Raw genomic sequence first — 22,043 nt, 5'->3', positions numbered from 1 at the left:
TTTTATTAAAAAATTAACATCTAATAAAAATATATAATGGTTCATGTTTTTATTAACAAATTTTTAATTTTAGAAACAAAATTAATAATTAACTATAAAATTTAAAAAAAAGGTGCCAACACAAGAAACTATGTGAGCTAAATTATGATTTAAGTTTTTTAGTATTGTAACTTTCTTTTATTTAAAAAACATTTGTATTTATTTGTTTAAATTAATAAAGTTAATTTCATACCAAAACTGTAGGTTTAGTTTCTATTTTAGTGTAATGGTATTGGTGTGTATCAAAACACATATACAAATATCAAAATAAAAACAAGAGATCTAGGAATAGCCGAATAGGTATAGGAATATGATATTGGTTTAACTTCCTTCTCACACTATAATCTTTTTTGGGTAAAAGTCTTTTCGAAACATCCCTTTCAATAAATATTTTTTAGAAATAACAACGTTATACCAATACAATATTAATCATAGACTAAATTAAAGATTATTCCTATCCTTTCACAATAAATCACGAATTGAACTTAATGGCTCTTCATAGTATAGTAATCCTGAGACTCCAATAAGAGCATATTTTATCATGTGGCCTACAGTTTCATTCAACGATCTAAGAACATGACGAAATCGAACTTTTCAATTCTGGGTTAGTAATTGATGAATTAGACGCAATTCTATCAAGTTACTATTAGCGACTCTACCAGATAAAAGAGTTTCCACAAGAAGTGTATTATCACATTTCACATCTATTTGTCTAATTTAATAAAAAAATATTATTGTTAATAAATTGAATAAAATATAAGCATAATGATTTATTTGACCCTCCAACTTTACAATAAATTTATTTTAGTCTTTCATTTAAGTTTTTACCTCTTTTAACCCTTAAATTTGTATTTTTTGTCAAATTACCTCAAAATAGATAGAAAAGTTTACCTTTGTTAGCTTTGTTGATGAGGTATGCATGTGAATTGCCATGTAGATAATTTAACCTAAAATTTTGTTTGAAATGATGATTTAACGTGTCACGTCAGCTTACCATTACACCATTAACGACGATTAATGGCTCAGTGACTAAAATATTACAACATGACAACGTAAATGACTAAAACGTAACATTTCAAACATAAGTGACTAAAATGTAACCTAAGGTAAACAAAAGTGACCATGGTTGTAGTTTACCCTTATTTAAATTGATCACTGTTGTTAAAAATTTCATTAATATATTAATGGATTGTTGTCTTGACCTTTTTTTTTGACTTTTGACTAAAGCCAACAACCTCTTTAAAATGAATCTGAAATAGCTTTTTTTTTTTTTTATTTATTTGCAACATGAAGATTCTAATAGTGATATCCATCAACATCTACATCCTCATTAAGCAAAAGAAATCTAATGACGACGACGAATCATGATTTCAATCTTTTCGATGAACCCACTTACCGAAATAACACCATTAACCACTCTACCACCACCGGCTATCAATAACTTATTGATAAGATGTTCATCTATTCTAAAAATAACTTGAATTATTATTAATCATAATTCAAAAATATATGAAATGTAGGATGATTGATTCTTTTTCATAGGCCGGCTCGAAATTATGGGCAAACTAGTTAAGTATAAATTAATTTAGGTGACATGATTTGAACAATTTTTTAGTGTCTGATTTTGGAGTTTCATTAATTGAGGGACCAAGATGAATTTTCGGTCGTTGTACAGGGACTCCTAGTAGATTTTCACCGATTTATTTGATTAGACTTGTATCTTTATTACCCTTTTCTTTTGTAAAATTCTAGAGGTCAAAGGCTGTTTTGGTCATTCATGAATGAGTAAAGTAAATTGCCAACTACCGTGTTTATTGGGATAGGATTTGACGTGGGTAACTCATCTCATCGTTTACGTTGCAACACCTCCAAAAATTGAATTTAGGGTTTAGGGATTGAAATTAATCGAATCGGAGAATGTCTCAGAGTGGAAAATTGATGCCGAATATCGATCAACAAAGCACGAAGATGCTCAATCTCACTGTTCTCCAACGAATAGATCCTTTCATAGAGGAAATTCTGATCACTGCCGCTCACGTCACCTTCTATGAATTCAACATTGACAGCAATCAATGGGTTCGCTTTCTCGCAATTCTCTTTTAACTCTTTGGAATCTTAGAATTTTAAGTTTGGTTTGGTCTAGAAATTTCAAGTTTTTTTTCCTTTTAGCTTTAGATCCTTTGTCTTTTTTGTTTTTTTAATTTTTTTTTGTTTTTATATTAGAGTCGAAAAGATGTTGAAGGATCTCTCTTTGTTGTTAAGAGGTAAATAAGTCAATGTTTTTGAGTTATTTTTTCAGCATTAACTTTGTTAGAAACAAGTAAATAACTTGGAAATTGATTTAGTTTATATTAATGATTGATGATTATGTACTTGGTTTTTAAGGAATACGCAACCTCGGTTCCAGTTCATTGTAATGAATCGGCGTAACACAGGTCGAAATTCTTAATTGAAATGAATTAGCATGGACCTTATTTCCCCTTGATTTGGTATTGAATCTGCTTTTAACAAACAGATAATTTAGTGGAGAATTTGCTGGGAGATTTCGAGTATGAGGTTCAAGTCCCTTACCTATTGTATCGAAATGCAGCACAAGAAGTTAACGGCATGTGGTTCTATAATTCTCGTGAATGTCAGGATGTTGCTAACCTCTTTAGTAGGTAGAACTTCCTCCTTGTCTTCTTTTCCATTTAGCTGAATTTGAGCATGATTTTCCCAAGTGAATTCATATATGGAGTTTATATTTTTATTATCTTATATGTTGTGCTTTCTTCATTACTTAATGATTATTTTTCACCCTAAGGCAGGGTTTAATAGCTAAAGACATTCCTTTGACGTGTGGTTTTGATTTGCCTCCTGTTCTGGTTGATTGAATTTTTAAGTATTCTAAATTTGGTGACAAGATTCTAGATAAGTGAGGTCAATGCACTTTATAATGTTGAACCAATAATGTATGTGTTTTTAGCTCTATCAAACTATCAAGTATATACTTGTCACTGGTATGCATCGGGATATTTCTATATAAAAAAAAGAAGTTTCCTGGCATTGACAACAACATTGGAACTTTCATATTTTAAGAATATATGTTGGAATCATTCAAAACAAATCTATATCAATCTGTTTTGTGAGTTATAATTCAACAAGTGAAGTTAATGGTCTGTTCCTTTGGGTGGTTTTATTGTAACATTTCATTTGTTGTCTTTTGCACAGAATACTTAATGCATATTCAAAAGTTCCTGCAAAGCCAAAAGTATCTGCAAGCAAAAGGTAATGATTTTTATGAAGCATCCGTAAGGAATTTATCGCTTTTATGAAGTCATAGAACATATTTTTAACCGTTTAATTTGCCCCTGCAGTTGTGGAGTGTATTCCTGTATTTTTCCCTTCATATTATCTTGTTTGATGCCCATATGGCATTTTTGTCAATTGTCTGTTTTGCATGTATAAGGGGTCCGTCTGTGTATGAGGTAAGGTAGTTTTGCAATTGCAAGTAAAGGATTAAGGTAAAGACGGTAGAGAGGAGGACTAGGGTGGACTGTGGATGCCAAATGTTGTGGAAGGTGAAGGACATAGAAGGTAGCAAGTGGGCAGAATATGAACTGAGAATAGGGAATAGATGGAATTAAGAACTGAATTCTACTACATGCTTAAATAGGGGAGTAAGGTGAGCTTTGTAAAAAGTTTATTGTTATAACAATGAGCCTCAACTCCCATATCTACAGGTTATGAGGTGCACCAAAATGTAGCTCAATAGGTAATAATTGCCAGACATGCTAAGTCCCGTGGGTAAATTTATAATTTACGATTAGCTGGAGAACAAGCATCTACATGTTTTATTATAAATGATTATCTTGGAATTTAGTGATTTGGATTGTGATCCTTGGCAAATTTAAAATCCTTTTTGCCAGTATATGCTGGTAGTAACTTCTTTAATTTTTTTGCCTTTTTACGGTGCCTGAGTTTTCTAAGCTTATTTATCACTATAATTCAGTGAATTTGAGGAACTAGAAGCAGTTCCTAGCATGTCTGTAATAGAAGGCCCCTTGGAGCCGCCAGCAACTGCCTCTCCTACTACTGATGCACCTGAAGATTCTTCATTTGTTAACTTCTTTAGTGTATGTCAACAGCGGATATCATCTCTTTTTTGGCTTTTCAAGACCTAATATTTATCCAATGTATCTATTCTCAAACTTATGTTGTTCACTAACTTCAGGCTGCTATGAATCTCGGAACTAATGCTCCCAATGGTACAAATTCAATACAGCCTTGCCATTCTATCTCAACCACCCCTCCATCTTCTCATGCAGCAGCTGTCGTCTCTGCTCCAGTGCCAACTCCACCAGTGCCGTCCCTTCCTCCTGCTCCTCCTTCACTCGATTCAGTAAGTAGCAGCAACCGAGTGACCAATCTCATTAAGCCTTCTTCCTTTTTTGCTCCTCCTACCTCATCATCAGCCTCATTGATGATGCCACCTATCTCTTCATCAACACCAACTGCTTCTGCTCTTCATCCACCCCTCAACCTGCAACGTCCTTATGGCACTCCTCTGCTTCAACCTTTTCCACCACCTACTCCACCTGCATCTCTTACTCCTAGTGCACCTCCTACTTTGCATGATGGAACTCATATTAGCAGGGATAAAGTCCGTGATGCACTTCTTGTGCTTGTTCAGGTATTAAGAAAAAATTTCTGCCTCTTGGTTCTTGTTTTTAACTTATGATGTTAATTAATAGCAGCTCATGTCGCTTGATTATGACGACTTATTAGAATTCAGCCAAAAGATTGATTTCTTAATAGAAAATAAGAAGATAAATATTGGAAAAAAAAATCATTATTATGAGTAGTTAATGCAAATGCCTGTGAGAAGGAGATGTAGCCAGTAGTACTGTCCAACTGGGAATATCTTTGCACCTGTTGAACAGTATTGATAAGTACTCTTTCTAAGATTTCAAGACTGAACTTGATGTGGTATGCTTGGAAGGCCACTAATAAATCCCTGGTGAAGACACATACATGTATACATAATTTGAAGCCCCCTTAATTTGGTGTATGCTTCTTGTTATTGACTGATTCTTGCCTTCTTGTGCTAGGATGATCAATTCATTGACATGTTCTACCAGGCATTGCAAAAGGTGCATCATTCATGAGCTCTAAAGTTCATCCTCAAAGCTTCACTTCAAAGTTCCCTGTGCACCATGTACTTTTATTTTCTTCGGTCAGGTATCTCAACTTAGACACTTGATTCGATCTATACCCTAATTGTTAATGGATGATAGTGTGAAACACTACCCCGTTAGCATTGTAGTTTGTATAACTGGAGCTGGCATAAATTAAAACGGACTCATGGTTGCTGATGCGGCAAAAAGGTTGTGGCCTGCATGATGAAGATAAACCTAAAAGTTTCAACATGCACCGAAAGAACTGATCTTTGAGGGTTGAGAGAAGATAGAGAAATTAAAAATCAGCTTTATTTCCTCCAGCAAACAGCCCACCATCGTTCCGTCCATGTCAACATAAATCCTTGCTTTCTTCCTTATCACCATTTCCTCTCTGCACCGTTGAGCTTGCTTTCAGGAGGGAGAGACCCATTGTCGTTGATATCTGGAGAGTGTTCATTTTCTCCACTTTTTGAGACGTGCATCATATGGGGGATGGTGGAGTGCAGCAGCTATGTTTCATCATTTAAGGTGAACAACTACAACATTGATTTCAGTTTGAGGATTTCAGGCAATGTTTTGTCATGTTTTATTGGACCGTAACCCGTAAAGGTTTTAGCTGATCGAATCAGTTATAGAAGATTGAATGCCTAATTCAACAAAGTATAAGTCTGAGGTGTGCAGTGGACATTGAAGCAGAGTTTGAGGATTAATTTGGTGTTTAGTCTTTAAAGCGATAGTGGACATCCCGTTGCCAGATTTCTTTGATTGCTAAGTAATTGTGAAACTGATTCTGTTTATAGTATGACCTTCCTGTCGTGCCAACTAGTATGAGAAGTTGCTGGTGTGAGCTCTTTGAGACTATTGGAAGCATTGGAAGTTTGGTTTAACATCATTGTATCTTTTCTTCGGTCTATTGTAATAGTTGGAATTGAATCCTTTTTTTTTTCCTCATAGAAGTTAAAATGTTGTTTAATATGATGCGAGCTTCTTGGATGTTTAGGACAATGCTAGTTTTTGTCAAAAGGCTCTGCTAATGTGACTTCAATGCAAAATGATTTACTCTTTCGCCACTTGAGAAATATAGCAAGACCACCATTTTTGCCTGATTTTTATGTCATTGGGTGTGTGCGTGGGCAGGCTCTTTTTAGTGTCGTCCCTTTGAAATTGGTAAACTTGTTGCATGCTGATACATTTGATATGAAACTATGAATCAATCACCCTGCATGGAACGTTCATGGGGAGACATTTCTGTAACAGGGACTATTTTATAGATTCAATAATAATAATTATTTTGAAGTTACAAATATGCCAAGATTTTCGATCATTAAGCTGAACAATTAACTCAATAACTAAAACACTAAAATAAATATGACAGAGAGCTTACTCATGAATTACACAAGGTGGAAGGAATTTGGATCAAGCTTACGACCATGGAGGTTAGGTCTTCTTGTGTAAGTTGAGCTTGGCAAGGATTTTATATTATTAAACTCTGTGAAACGTGAACTCTTTCTTTAAAGACAAGAAAAATAAGTGGATGACGAATTTTAAAACAACTTGATGAATAGGGTGAGGGATGCATACGTACAGAAGTGAGTTTAGATTGTAAAATGGTATTAGGGCAATGGAGATTAATTAAATAGGCCCACGTGGTTAGGGTTGAGCCCGTCCAATGAGAACACACAGGTTCATAGAATTGGCAAATCTCTCGGTATGTATAATACGAGAGGAAGGAACTGAGTTTGCTTGTTCCTTAGCAGTAGTGGACATGGCGGCACTCAGAAGACTTATTAAGGGAGCCCCAAAACCATCTTTCCTTGTTCCTCCAACCTTTCTTCTTTCCCACAGAGGTATCGCCTCCAAGCTCTTCGTTGGAGGTACCCTTCTTACTTTTCATTTACTCTTCTCTATCCTTTTGTGTTATATGTTACCTTCAATTTTTCTTGTACAGAACCCTCAGCTTATCCTGTAAATACAAATGCTTGATCAATATTCAGTAATGATGTATATATTCCTTTGGAAACGTTTCCCTCCTGCTCCACCTCATCTCAATTATAAACTGGAAATTGAATTGAAAATACACGATTTTAGCCGAAATAAGTTGAAACCCAAATGCTTACTCTGTTTATAGCATCTGATTGCATTAGTATCATTACCAGTCTTGACACTGAATAGATATTTGCTTAAACTTGTAACAGTCTTTGTAAATTCCTTTTTTAAACAGGTCTGTCCTTTTATACCACGGAGAAGGGGTTATTAGATGCATTTTCTCAGTATGGTCAAGTTATGGAAGGTTAGTCTCGATGTTATTTATTGAACAATAGTCTGAGGATTCAAGGGTGGGTTTATGCTTAAACTTTGTTCTAACATGGTTACTTTTACCAGCCAAAATTATAACAGATAGGGTTTCAGATAAATCAAAAGGTTTTGGATTTGTTACTTATGCATCTGAAGATGAAGCTGAGAAAGCTATAGCTGAGATGAATGGTAAGGTACTGAAGTCCATTCCTTCATCTTCCTATATACTGGGATCTCAGTGGTTTTCAGAAATAACCTAGTGATTACTGACAGGATTTGAATGGACGTGTTATTTTTGTGGACTATGCTAAACCCAAACTTGCTATTGGAGGTGGAATGCCCATTGCAAGAGGACCTCCGGATCCAGTAGATACATTACATTTCAAAGACACAGGCATTGAGAATTAGGTACAATCTTATGCTACATACAAAACATCTTAAATTCATTGCTACAATGATAATGGTGGCTTTTAATCATTTCAGATCTATCTAGTAGCCCCGAGGACTACACATCAATAGAAGCAAGAAGTCATAGAAGTTAAGGTTTTAAGGTCTAGAAACCTAGTAAAGAGCACAGACTAAGTTACGTAGGTTGATTTAGCTTTCTTATATTTGATATGATTGCTTGTTTTAGTAGCAGATACATAAAGCTCTTTGCAAGGACAGTTAAGGAAGATGGTCTTGTATCTTATAAATTATTCATGTTGATTTGCTTCTCTTTATCCAACAGACTACATTCCTTTTAACCAAGCTTAGTTTAATGTTATATTGCTGTACCTCCATTACTTCATCAGTGTGATATATGAACGCACATACTCTTATCTGTTTTGGTTTGCAAAATCCCTTTTTTTTCAAACAAAATTTTATCATTTTGGTGGCTATCATTTTAAAATATGATTATAGACCTGAACAAAATTTTGGCAACCTTTCTTTGGACCTATTTTTATTATACCCTTGTCATATCACTTGCTGTCGATCCATCAAATCTTATGATTAAATGAAAAACTTGGCAAAGTTCAGCCTCAGAGTTCATCAAGAGAATAGCCTCACTAAAACATGTCTAATAAGGTAGGCAGGCTTGCATGATATTCGAAAGAAATACAAGGAAGAGTTCCTCTCAGCACTCGTTAATCCATCACTTTTTTAATTTAATGAATTCTTCATTCTCTTAAGTTGACTCTTAACAATAGTCGTGATTGACATTTATTATTCTACCACCTATGCTTAATGAGTAGGATATTTAATGACTGGATTCATGCTAAGCCAACTTCTCTTTAAACACCAGGACAAGAGGGACCCATTAAGTAAGAGACATAGGACCAAGATATATAGCCTATAACCTACTCAAACACCTTTACAAATCATAACTTTAGTAGCTTTCTGAACCACGTATAGTGTGAACCACCACTATTTTAGTGGTTATTCGCACTACCTATAAGTGAATCACTACCATAATCATCCACAACATTTTGTATAACTTAATTGTTATAAAAAATTATTGTTTGTGGGAATTTACATCTCTATTCTTAAGAAGTTTTTTTAAAAAATTCAAAATTAAACATTGGACTATAATAAAATTAAGAGGTTCGATACATCATAATATTATTGATACATACAAAGTTCACTGAAAGTGAAGTTTCAAGGAAAACGGTGATTGAAAATTGCTTCCCTTTTGTGCCAAAGCATTAATCCCACGATTTGTTTCCTTAAAGATATGCTTCAACATCCATTACTGGAAACCATGTATCTGGATTTGTTTCTTTAAAGATATGCTTCAACATCCATTACTGGAAACCATGTATCTGGATTTGTTTCTTTAAAGATATGCTTCAACATCCATTACTAGAAATGATAATAAGAGATTAGATCTCTTGATGTTGCTTGAAAATGTAAAGGAAATGTAAACCAATGATAGTGAATTCATTTTTTTAATACAAGTGAACATTTACATTACAATGTGAAAGGGGAAAGGGTTCTGTGTCGAACCCTGAATCTCATGAACTCAAAACCCATGTAAGTTTGTCACTGAACTAGTGGTTTGATTGATGTGATAATGAATTCTAAAGTTGTTTGAATAGCTTAGCTTGATGGAAGAGCCAAATCTTGGAAATCAGTATTGAGGGCCAAAATAAAAAATTTTAAAATTTGAGGCTAAAGGTATAAATTTTGTTTAAATGGGTCTAAATTGAATTCTTGATAGTTGGGAGAGACTAAAACTGATGTTATCCCACTTGACTAACAGAGCCAAGGCCCCTATTTGCCCTCCTAGCTATGCTCTGGCTGAGGAGATCCTGTACAACCTTCAAAATCGAAACATTTACACCCCATATAGGGTAATAGATGGTTTCAATATCATTTTTGTTTCTTGTTTTGGTATTTCCCAATTGGCAATTTACTTGGTTCTAAATTCCATTGATAGTAGGTGAGCATAGAGAATTTCATTCCATGTGTCAGGTATACCAGGTAGGCACCAATGGCTGCAGTCCTGTGGAGCATCAGCAGGAGTCCCTGGCTCTCGGTGCCTCGACGGGTGACCATCTTTCCTGAACTCTGTCAGGTATGTAATGTTTAACAACCGGACCTTCCTGTTGCCATATGTCATTTGATTAATTACATCAGCAATGTATCGATTATTCCAAGGCTCTGCTTTAAGCTTTTTTTCGTTCTTTTCTGGTTCAATTTCTGCATCACACAAGCCACCATCATTCCATGCGCCATTCCTGCAATTTTCATAAATAAAACACTCATCAATCATTGCTGCAACAGAAGCTGTTGTTTTCCAAGAGAGAGACTGAACATTCTGATTGCTCAATCAGTAGGGAAAGTAATCTCTCGGCATATCAAGTATATTCTATATATTTGTCCACCAAAGGCGGTCATTTAGAGCATTGTTTAGGTAGAGCATTCTGGTTTAGGAAAAAATTGATGGCCATGCAGTCCGATTTTGCCACCTGATTGTTGATACTTGTCGAGCGTAATAACATATGTTACATTTACAACCACAATAAACATATACACTTACGTATAATGAACTGGTGAATAGCTTTGAAGAAAAACATGGCTCCGTTCCGGGTTTAAATTCTTGGTTATCCATAGCTTCAACGTGTGCAGAGACCTGCGAAACCCCTCCATCACATCCATGGTCATGTTCACTTTCCCTCCTTCCTGAAAATAGCATCCCCTGAAAAGCGAGACATCTTCGTCATTATTCCTTTATGCCGTTTGAAATGGAAGCAAGGCACGGAGAGAATTAAAGAGATAGCATTAGCAATAACCCATACATCCTAACAGTTTTCTCCTTGTTCCACCAATGCCCTGTATTGAAGACTAGAACATGGGCCCCCGTCCATCGCTCGGAATACTTGTGCAACTTGTCGACACTGATGGTTACTTGGACTTGAGCTGCTGAATCTTTGGGTGGGCGATTGATGATAACAAGGAACGGTGCCCTGTAATGTTCAATGGTGAGGTTGTAATCTCCGAACTTCATGGAAAGAAACCCCTTGTGTTTGGTTATGGGGCTTCCATTTTCTTCGAAGATTGATGACTGGTTGGTAACCGCCTGTGCTAGCATGCATATCAGAGACTCCCACTGGTTTCTACCCATTGAATCACCTGCAAATACTATTCGTCCGTTTCGACTCCTTTCCAAAAAGTCGCTTGCATTGAATCTGAGGTGGTCCATCCGAAAGCAAAAAAAGGGAGAGCCGTATATCACTTTGGAGTTCATTATTTCACTGCGCAACTATGCAATTAAACTAGCAAGTGTAACATAAATCCAGCTTAAATAATCAACCTAAAGAATTTACCTAGGAAGATCACAGCCATGGGGTTGCCATCTCCACTTGAGAAACTCTACGTCTTCTCGTCCATTCCGACGACACTGAAAACCACGATCAAGAAACATGCAGCTCTCATTGTACAACTGATTCGGATAATTCTCGTCTCGAACCCATCTACCGTAGGAATAATCGCAGGGTCGTCTTTGTTGGTTTGATATAAGTTGATGAGCAGCAGGGAAGAAATAACCGAAACGGAAAAGAAGAGGCGAGTCTCCAAGGTTGAAAACAATGATAATGGAGATGAATAAGATGAAGACAAAAGAGAGAATATAGCAACGTTCTCTTTTATTTATTACAGGGACGAAGGAAGCATTGTATCTTGTTTGGGTCGTGCGTTGATCCATAAGAAGAGGATCGAAGAAGATGATGCACAATCGAGTTTTACTTTTAGAGTCAATTTCTAGGAGATCTTTTCTGTTGCAAAAAACTTGGCCGACGCATACGTCGATCTTTGTTTTTCTCATTGGTTCTACTGCACGTCTTTATTGGTTCATTTCCTAATCAAACGTTTTTAAGACATAAATATTCACGACATCTGAATTAACTCAATTTCGCCACTCTCAGAAGTCAAAAGCTTTTTTATATATAAGAAACGATTAAGGTTTCACATTTACTTGCAAGTATGGGAACTTAGCTAATATATTCTTTTAATCTAATACTTAAAAACTAGTATTTGTATTCTTAAAATGAATCATGAAATATTTAATAAAAGTTTAATTTCTCAATATATTTATTGAAGCGAATTTAGTGATTAATCCTTGATGTTTTGGTAAAATTTATTTTAAACAATTATTATTTTTAATATATTTATTTTAGTTTGTAAGATCCAAATTTCTATTTATTTACTCCTGAAAAAAAAACCTACAATGTGTGCATTGTTTAAAAAATTACTTATTTCCTAATGGGAAATCCTAAGAACTTAGTACCTTGCCAAGCTGTCACAATAGGTCTCTTTGTTTTTAACTGTTGAAAGCTTCGATTATAACCCAACACAACCATCCTGTCAAGTATAATTGAATAAAATAAAATAAAACCCAACAAATACATAAAAGATTAGGTTAAAATACGGTCTTCTCGTCCCTGTATTTTTACTAAATTTGAAATCTAATGTATATATTTTCGTTTGAAAGTTTTTGTCCCTTATTGATTAGTGTTAGGACTCATTTCAAATTATTTATATTGTGGAATTAAATAAAAATGGTATGAGTTATTTCATTACAAAACCAGCGTTGAGGATTTTTTCTTGAGTCTCAGTGTGTTTCGCCGTGTAGATTATGATCATGTTTGTCAACAATTTTTCATTTGAACACCATGAAAATTTGTTATAGGCAACCTAGCACGTGAAATGTATCCTAAGTGATTATTTGGATTGCAAGGAGAAATAGATTTGGTTTTGGTGGATTTGAAGTATGCCTAAAACCTAAGAAATATATATCTAAGAACATTATCCTTCATTACCCCCGGCAAGATGAATCGGGGTGAAAAAAATATTTAACGCTTGTTACATTAAATCTGAAATTGGCCTTACGACTTTGTCAAAATTTAGTAGCTTGATCACGAAAAGAAATGTACAACACTTAAAAGACATTTAGAGTGAATAAGGTCACGAAGCACATGATTAGTTGTGAGATATGTAGCATTAATGTTGTCGTACCAGAGAAGAGGGAGAGTGGATATAAACAAGACTTGTCTCTTGAAGCAAATTATAAATCCATATCAACTCAGAAGTAGTAGTAGTAATAACCAGTGCCCAATATTCAGCCTCAATAGAAGAACGTGACATTGAATGCTGCTCCTTGGCAGACCAAGACACAAGACTCTAGCCACGATAAATCCCACATCTACTCTTACATTTCTGATCATCAAAATTGCCCGCTAAATTCAAATCACAAAAACCATGGTGTGTACCGACCATTAAAGGATAAGAATAAACCATGATAGGAGGTAGTCTTTAAATAGCATAAAATACGATCCATAGCCGACCAACGATGCACAGTGAGCGAGTGACTAACTTTATTAACGGCATAGGAAATATTGGGATGTGTAAATGTCAGATATTTGTAGCCCGCCAACAACACTGCGGAAAAAGCTGTCATCATGAAACTTTTCACTATCAGCCACTATCAATTTATTGGCAGGAGAAGACGGAGTAGAGATATCACTGCAAGAACACATGCTAGAGCAAAGCACAAGTTCTTTAATATATTTAGACTGATGGAGCATAAGACCATTTTATTTCCAAGTAGTCTCAAGGTTGAGAAAGTAATGAAGTTTGCCAAGGTTTCGCACGGAAGGTCGAGATTGCAAGTGAGTTATGAGAGAGTCGACAATAAGAGGTGTACGCATTAGCGATGTTGGAGGTATCGTAGGAGATTGAGTAAGACTGGTTGAAGAAGACCTTTCCAAAACAAGATCAATGTCATGGGAATTCACTGTACCCAACTTGTCAATAGAAGATGAAGTAGGTGTGAGGGTGGTCGAAGCAGTAATAAGTGAACAAGTAAAGGAAGAAGTCGGTTAAGATGGTAATACAACAGGTGTTTCTGGTAGCGGTGGAGATGATAGGTTTATAAGCAAAGGTGGGGGCAGTCACCATCATCACCTTGTGCCTCAAACGGGAAAACAAACTCATCAAATAAGACATGGCGAGAAACATAAAATTTATTGCAAGTAAGATCATAACATTTACATCCTTTATAAGTCCTACTATGACCCATAAAAACACATGCAGACGGAGCAAAAGATAGTATAAACAAACAAAAACACAGAGAGAGTGATAATCAAGCTTGGTAGTAAACAAAATCTCAAAGGGAGACCTATTCTGTAATTGAGATTTAGAGAGACGATTGATGATAAAGGCATTTCACCAAAAACGAGTAGGGGCATATACATGATGTAACAAAGCTCGATCGGTTTCAGTAATATGGCAATGTTTGCAGTCAGCACAACCATTTTGTTCAAGGGTATGTGGATAACAAACTTGTTGAGTTATTCCATTACATCTTATATATGAGGTTAACGCTTGAAATTCACCATGAAACTTTTTATTGGGAAATCGAAAAAATTTTCAATTAACAAGTGAAATTTACGAAAACTTTAACACATCGAGTTTAATTTTCAAAAAAGTATAATTAAAATGTTAAAAAATCGCATTACAATGAAAACCATTGATAATAATAATGATAATATCCAATTTAATAATTTTAATTAACTATCTTAATTTCGTCTGGCTTTTCATCAAGATCCAATGGTTAATATGTTGCCAAAGTTTCACGATTTAATAAATATAATACATACAATGACCCATATTAATTTCATCTTCTTCAAGTAAATCTAATGTCTCAAATTCAATACATATGCGTAAGTGCATTTCGATAATTTTGCCAAAATATCCTCACTTGAAATATGATCGTTTTGCCCCTAAGAATCTTTGATATTTACGTTTGAGTCTTTTCTCACTTTTGGTATAATTGTAACTTTAGTATTTTAACTTTTCCACTTTCTAATTTAACCTCTCAACTTTTGAATATCGATTGTTTGATCCTTTACTTTTCATATCTTTACGATTCAATATCCTCAATTAATATCTCACAATATACCATGTATTTCAACTTTCTCCCATATCCAACAGTCTTTCACCCGATAAATCTATTGTGCAGGTTCTAGACTTACAAATCACTAATTCGACCATTGAAATTTCTTTTATACTGCAGTGGTGAATTTTGCTTACTGCATAAACTAAAATGTAACTGAACTATATCATGACAAGAAACAATACTCCTAACAATAGCATGCCTACCAAATGGTAGAATTATTTATCTTGAAGAGGATGATAAGGAGGTCTTCGTTTTCAAATCCTTAACAACTACAAATTAAGGAAAAATTCAACAAAAACATTGTTTAGATTAAGTATGTTTAGTTTTATGTACAAAATTTTAGTAATAGATGAAAATGTTTAATTATATTTTCATAATATTTGCATATTAAGCGTCAACATATTTTTAAAATTTTTAGCAAAAGACCAAACAAATTATATGAATAATAATAATAAATTATAAAAATGGGAGATGTTGTAAATTATTTAGGTACATGATATGTTTTTTAATTGTAAATTTTAATAGCAATCCATCATCGTCCAATTCCAAATGAAGAAAATATTTTTTTAAGTGGCGCTGCCATACTGTCAAGCAACATAAAAAATACGGATTTCCTTTAAATATTGAACAAATATCATAGGAATACAAAAAGATATAATTTGAATTAGTGTCGCCAATGTGTTTAAATAATAAATTTCTTTGTATTCCTATTGTATTTATTCAGTATTTACAATAAATTTATATCTTTTAATGTTACCTGACAATATAACAGCACCACTTAAAAAACTTTCACCTAAAATGATTTAGTGACATAAATTGTTTTTGAAATTGATGCCGCCTAACACACTGCACCTAAATTTATTATAAAAATCATACCATTTACATAAATAATATACAACATACCCATTTTTGTTATTAATTTTTTTATTATCTATGTAGGAAACCCACCAACAAAAAAAAAAAATCGTTAATCACACACAGAAAAAAAACATTAGTTATTTGGTTTAATCTCGATTCATTATCACGTAAATGGCTAGCACCAACATAGTTCTCCCATGTACCCTCAACACCAAACAGCTTACCTTCCCAAATCCAAGTTAGCACCTGAAAACCTTGAAAAGGGGTTAAAAAAAAATGAAAATCAAACAAATCAAAAGCCCTCAGGCCTCAGTACCGCCGAACCCTGTTAATAGCCTGCTTCCCCTAAATAGTTAGACCGTGGAAGAACAAAGATTTCATTAGCTTAATCAAATTGGTTATCTCTTATATCAACCTAAAATGAAGGTAAAAGTAGTGTGCAGGAAGCTGTATGACTACGTCCGATACGATCTCAAAGAAATAGCTTTCCCTTCTTCATTGCCTGATCCTCCCCACATCAAAAAGCGCCGCAAATTGACTTGGCACGAGCGCTTCTTGGTACTTTTCTTTTCCACTTTCTCTTCCGCAGTAAGAGTTCTGTTTGCTTATCGATTTCTGGGTTTTAATGATGAATGCTGTTAGATTCTGGGTTTCCCCCCTTCCTTTATATAATTGTATTTTTTGATGGTTTATGTGATGGAGAAGCTATATTATTACTGGATTGTCGTTTAGATATTACTGCCAGTTTAAAGAGCATGGCTCTATCATTTCTCCATCATAGTAAAATAGTGAGCTTGGTTTGTAAATTAACCCCTTTTTTTTTCTGCATCGTTGCTATTGCTGTAAGCAAAAACATTTTTGAATTCTGAAGCCTTTTTTTGGAAAAAAAGAAGAAGTGCATGGTTTTTACTTTAAATCAAGAACGTATGTTTGGAAATACTTTACGTTTGAACTATTAGCAATTTCTTCTCAAATATGATGATTTTGCCACTTCCTTTTTATAATATATTTTTTGCTTTTGTTCCATTTGACAAATTTTAAAGAAGCATAATGAAAATTTGAAATCTCACAGATGCTATAGCTGGTGATCAGAGTGGAAATTAGATCATTGGGATATTGAAATGATCAAATGACTTTTATGTACTGTTCTGCTTACTTGATGGTTAACTTAACCACTTGAATGTCAAATGATGCTCAAGAACCTATTATTTGCCTATGTATTAGGGAATAAGAGGCATTTATTTTTAGTATATAAGTAATAAAAACCTGTCATCGTTCTTTAGGTCTTGAAGGAGGCCTCTAGGCTTTATGCTGCAAGCTGGGTAAGGGATATTGGTCCTGATCTTAGACCAAACGATTATAAGAAGGATGATGGTACTGAAGATAAATCCAATGGAGATAAGAGTAGGAGTACAGAGACAGAACCTTCGGCCTTGGAGGATATCGGTGAGGAACTTTACTCTGTGGTTTCTTCTCTTGAACTGTTCTGATGTATAAGTTGTCTGTAGTGAATCAAGAAGTGTATAGCATGACTTGCATAATATGCGGCATATTATATGTGCAATAAACTGTCTGGTTCGTGCTTGAGACATCTTATGGAGGTCAAGGAACAAAGTCCCGTAATGCTTGAGTTCAGTTAGGTTTTCATTTCAACTTCCTTTTTTAGTAGAACTTGTCTGGAGGTAGCATGGAATTGATTCTTTGATTTCTTTTTCCCCTTGGTGCTTAGAGTCATCCGTGACTGCATTTTGTTTTATTATGTTGTTGGCACCTGTGTTCAAGTCTTATATTTTACGCTTCCATTGGCATATTTTTGGTGAATCCCTTCTTCACCAGGCCAAGGTTCAGTTGTTAAGGAAAATATTAAATTACTGTTTCTCTCCTAGCAGTCTTAGTTATCTGGGTTTCATTGTCTAGAGCCATTATCGTGACGATCATACTGTTATCTTGCTACCTAGGTGCCTTTTTTTCTTCATTTTGGTAAATAAAAGTGCTCACTCTGAAGAATGATAGCATGATGTGCCATCTGCAAACATTCTATTTTCTGAACATCTTAATATATATTTATTTAATTGATTTTTGAAAGAAAATCTTTAACTGATGATAATTTTCTACTTATTCTGTCATCATTTACCTTGTTGGTACTGCTTCTCTTTTTCAACTACAATTTTTGAGGCCAAATTTCTCTCCTCTCACTCTTTGCTCTCTTATTTTCCTGGTATTATAGTTTATCTTGTTGAATTTTACATTGTTTTGATGTTGTCTATGGAAATGATTTAATAGCGGTTGCTGCAAGAGGAGGGATGGAGACTTTGAGGCCTGCTTTACAGAGGTTATACATGACAAGGGCTTCTGCATATAGAGATGCTCTTAAGAGTTTCATAGAAGGATATGAAGAAGGTATCCAGCAGGTCATGGAGAAAAAGGAAGATTCTTCTAAAGCACAGCAAGAAGGAAATACTGATAAAAATTCAGCTTGATGGCTGATAAGTGCGTAATCGGAGATGCATGTGAGTACTTCTTCAGCATGCCTATTGTAGATACAAGTTTAGAGATTTGGTGGAGCTGGGTTAGCATGAAATCACAAGAATGATACATGTCCTGAGAATTTTCCTGTATTGAGAAAGTGACCTTTAGAAACTACAAATATAATGGGAATCTCCATTGACAATGGTGATGCTCTTTCCTTCTTGTCATTTCATGTTTGTTAGTTTTTGTTGTAGTTTAGTATTCAACGTGCTTGAGCTTGGAGAAATGTAAAAGAACCTTAATGCTTAATGGAGGCAGTTTGCATATAATACCCGATTAGCACTTTTGCATTAAAGACCAATCTTGAATATGCTGCTCTTACACTAAAGAAACCAAAACCATGATTGACTGTGAAAGAAAAGATTGTTGTAGTCTTAAGTCGGATTAATTGAAGTAAAATTTGATTGCTGCTTTTGCTCTTTTTTTCTTTTTCATTCTGCTTTTTCCCTTCTGGTTTTAGCATTTATTCAAAATAGCTAAAGCATTAAAGAAAGGAAGCCTAAGAAAATGCATCATTTGGCGTACATCCCTGAGAAAAGGTTTGTATATTACTATAGTGAAAAGCAGCATGTAGCAAAAAAAAAAAAAAAAACTTGTCTTTTTGTTGGAATGTGGGTGATTTAGGTTTTGCTTCTCCAAAGTGAGGATCTTTTCTGGCCTCTCGAGGATTCTTAGGAATCTATTTTGGGCTGAAATTTTCTGTGTACAATCAGTTTAAGATTTAAACAGGTACTTGAACTCTTCTTTTAGTTTTTTTCTGGAAAGTCTTGCTTGTGGAAAACAATATTTGTCAAATTTGCAATAGCAAATTTTTGAAGTACACTGCATAGAGTACAGATTGGAGAGAGGTTGAAAATGACTTGCACAATATAAACGGCTGAATGGAAGTGGGGCTCCAGAATTAGAGTTTGGTGCAGAGTTGAAATTCCAGTTAAGCTTGCACTAACAATAGGATGTAACATTATCGTGAGGTACCAGTTGTTCTTAGTACCTTGTGCGAGAAATCTGGTACTCTGTCAAGTGATACTGTTGGTTGGGCTATTGTACACCAATTATCACCTAGTGATTTGTTTTGCTTTTAAACCTTCCAGCCACATGATTTTTTTATTTTAAGTCTTCAGCTGCAAGCTTTCATGAGATTCTCCTAGAAAGTTATCTGTTTCCTCGGGGATTTAGGGATGGCATTTTATTGGCTTCAAGTTTAAGTTTGCTTTGCAGATCGTGGACATTTGGTGCTAGACAAATCCTTTTTTTTAAAGGTATCCTTTTGATGGTTCTAATAACTCCAAAGACATGTAATTTCCAACTTAGATTTGTTTTTCCTTTGAAGTTTTTAAAATTTCAAGCTTGCAATTATTACAAAATCTAGTCGTCTCTTGATATCTTGATGCTGGTCAATGTTGCTTTCAACACTATTTGATTTGGTTTTGTTCCTCAGGGGCTTTAAGTATGAAAAAATTAACTCGTTTTTCTGTTGCAGATATTGAGAGAATTGAAAAGGTTGATTTAGCTCCAAAAGCAAAAGTTATGATAAGAGGAAAAACTAAGTGGGACAAAGATTCTCATGTTCTTACTATATTTATACAGTACTTAGTCATGCATGATTGAATTTTTTTTCTTGCTGGACCTCTTGATTAGCCACCACCCCTTGGCCAGTGATAACAAATACCTGGTGATCCTCCCACTTGCAGAGCCACTAAAACTTTGGAGGCCATTTCCAGTGGAGATCGATGGGTAACTCTATTGTCCAAATCCTTATGGGCCCTGATGATTAATTGACACTTGATTTGATTAGTCACTATCTAGTCACCAAATCCACCTGCCTCTATTGGCATCTCTTAGTTAACCTGGAATGTCTTTCAAACATGTGCATTCTAGCTAGATTCCTGTAGCCATTAGTCCATACCGAATGATGTGTGGTCCAAGCTTCATTTTAGCACTTCGGTCATGAAAATCTTTGTTCAACTCCTGCTGTGGATGCTTAATCTAAGCCATTCATTCAAGGGTCACATATCGATTTTTATCACTGGGATGCCCCCATGTCCAACTCAGTTGACTATTAGTGGTTTCACTAAACTGTTGGGGCTTAATGTTTTTACTCAATTTAAAACTAAAATTTTCTATCAGCTTGCTTTGAGCTGCCTGTACGATGGCTTGATTAAGAACATCCGTTAAATGTTTGATTCAATGGGTAAATATATGAGCTGCCTAAAGCATAGGTGCTTGGGCTTGTGAAGTTTACTGGATAGCTAAAAAACTTTTCTTAATAACCTTATATCTGATCCAGCTGGTGGAACCAGGTTCTCAAAAATGATCAGTGGCTGAAAATTTTAATGTTTGACGAACGGTAGAAAAGAAACTTAGTAATCTGATCGCATGGAGTTCAAGGTCCATAAAATGCGATCCCTGTCGGACAGGGTATTTGATTGCATGCTATTGGCTAGAGTTATGAGAATGTAGCTTATTAAGTCATGGTGTTCTTTTTCATGAGAAGCAGGGTATGCCTGTTTGAGATGAAGCAGTTACAGAGTCTGAAGCTTTTGGATTTTTTGTCTTCTTTTCCTTGTTTCCCTCTCTTGTTTACTGTGTTTCTCGGATTTTTCATTTTTCTTGAACTGACGTGTCCAACACTCATGTCCAACATATGGATATGGGATATGAACTCCGGGATCCTCCAAATACATTGAAAAAGACGGAGATATACCCATATTCAACATTCATACCTGAGTCCGAGTAACAAAGCTTGTTTTTGGTTTTTTTCCCTGTCTGTTTTTGTTTGGGGTTAATCCATTATTTAGGGTTTAAACTTGGCAAGTGTACCTATATTGGGACTTAAATTTTTTTGTCCAAATTATTTCTTAAACTTGACAATAGTTCCTACATTAAAGTCTGAATTCTTTTTGTCAAATTATTCGTTGGACTTGACAATTATTCTCACATTGAGATTTAAACTTTTTTTTATCCAAGTTAGTCATTGATATTTCCTCGAAAAAAGTTGAACAAGAAAATTCAAGTTCCAATGTAGGAGCAATTACTTAATTCAGACTGTAATGTGAAAATAATTGTCAAGATCAAAATTAAATTTGACAAAAATAAAAAAGTTCAGGCCCAAAAAAATGGATTAACCCTTTTGTTTGCTGGCCTTCCATGGCCCTTTCTCGGCTGTAGTGGCCTTTTCTCCCTCGGCTGTTTGTGGCACCGATTTGTTAGAACACTTGCCAAGTAACAGGAACGATATGGTAATTGGCAAGCCTCAATTTGTGTATATGTATTATGTTTATAGTATTTTCTTACGTCATGATATTATATATTTTCATATATTGATAATTTTTGTAATATAAATTCCAGCATAGTTTGTATATTACTATTACATTCATGTTATTATTTCAAATCTTCAGGCAGGTTTATTGCAGTACATTGAAATAGTCTGTGATTTGTGAAGTTGAAATTTCGTTAATAGTAAACCTCTTCCCAAAGGGAAATTCAAAGTTCCCTGCAACTTGTTCAAATCTTTGCATTATCTAGTCAGGCACCACTTTGTTTATCTTATATTTATGTTGGTTTTCTTTTTTGGTTAGAATTAAGTTATCGGGGATTTCCTTATGAATAATAGAATCAGCAATCACCATCCTAAGGAATTCAGGATGACTTCATCCTTTGTGGGATGAAACATGCCATTGTATTTCTAAAGAGCTTTTCAGATTCTGATTTCTGCAAATTACATA

The 22,043-nt window shown here is 34.8% G+C and overlaps 4 protein-coding genes across 6 annotated transcripts; 3 read left to right on the top strand and 1 right to left on the bottom strand.

The window, feature by feature from the left end:
• The first annotated feature begins 1,824 nt into the window (after window positions 1-1,824).
• Window positions 1,825-6,304, top strand: LOC105799646 (mRNA-decapping enzyme-like protein). Its single transcript, XM_012630316.2, has 8 exons — window positions 1,825-2,115; window positions 2,263-2,303; window positions 2,425-2,474; window positions 2,555-2,699; window positions 3,250-3,306; window positions 4,031-4,154; window positions 4,253-4,711; window positions 5,130-6,304. Exons 1-8 carry the CDS (start codon window positions 1,957-1,959, stop codon window positions 5,184-5,186), a joined length of 1,092 nt encoding a protein of 363 aa, XP_012485770.1. The 5' UTR covers window positions 1,825-1,956; the 3' UTR covers window positions 5,187-6,304.
• A 466-nt stretch (window positions 6,305-6,770) lies between these two features.
• LOC105799649 (small RNA-binding protein 11, chloroplastic) lies at window positions 6,771-10,172 on the top strand. Of its 3 annotated transcripts, none has more exons than XM_052620803.1 (5): window positions 6,793-7,072; window positions 7,420-7,488; window positions 7,581-7,687; window positions 7,767-7,901; window positions 9,948-10,172. In XM_052620803.1, the coding sequence occupies exons 1-4, from the start codon at window positions 6,868-6,870 to the stop codon at window positions 7,899-7,901; spliced, it is 516 nt and encodes a 171-aa protein (XP_052476763.1). In that variant the 5' UTR covers window positions 6,793-6,867; the 3' UTR covers window positions 9,948-10,172. The 3 variants fall into 3 exon arrangements, with proteins under 3 accessions (XP_012485776.1, XP_052476763.1, XP_012485775.1); XM_012630321.2 differs by lacking the exon at window positions 9,948-10,172 and adding an exon at window positions 7,977-8,259 and having other exon boundaries at window positions 6,809-7,072; XM_012630322.2 differs by lacking the exon at window positions 9,948-10,172 and having other exon boundaries at window positions 6,771-7,072; window positions 7,581-7,682.
• Window positions 9,552-11,699, bottom strand: LOC105799645 (protein trichome birefringence-like 8). Its single transcript, XM_012630314.2, has 4 exons — window positions 11,303-11,699; window positions 10,775-11,164; window positions 10,516-10,674; window positions 9,552-10,213 (listed from the first exon to the last, which is right to left on the bottom strand). The coding sequence occupies exons 1-4, from the start codon at window positions 11,677-11,679 to the stop codon at window positions 9,886-9,888; spliced, it is 1,254 nt and encodes a 417-aa protein (XP_012485768.2). The 5' UTR covers window positions 11,680-11,699; the 3' UTR covers window positions 9,552-9,885.
• A 4,245-nt stretch (window positions 11,700-15,944) lies between these two features.
• On the top strand, window positions 15,945-18,587 carry LOC105799648 (uncharacterized). Its single transcript, XM_012630319.2, has 3 exons — window positions 15,945-16,347; window positions 17,073-17,235; window positions 18,073-18,587. The coding sequence occupies exons 1-3, from the start codon at window positions 16,210-16,212 to the stop codon at window positions 18,267-18,269; spliced, it is 498 nt and encodes a 165-aa protein (XP_012485773.1). The 5' UTR covers window positions 15,945-16,209; the 3' UTR covers window positions 18,270-18,587.
• Window positions 18,588-22,043: the final 3,456 nt, after the last annotated feature.

This window comes from Gossypium raimondii, chromosome 9 (assembly GCF_025698545.1).
Source record: "Gossypium raimondii isolate GPD5lz chromosome 9, ASM2569854v1, whole genome shotgun sequence".
Lineage (NCBI taxonomy): Eukaryota > Viridiplantae > Streptophyta > Magnoliopsida > Malvales > Malvaceae > Gossypium > Gossypium raimondii.
The sequence above is the reverse complement of the archived record's forward strand: the minus strand, read 5'-3'. Positions and strand labels throughout refer to the sequence as shown.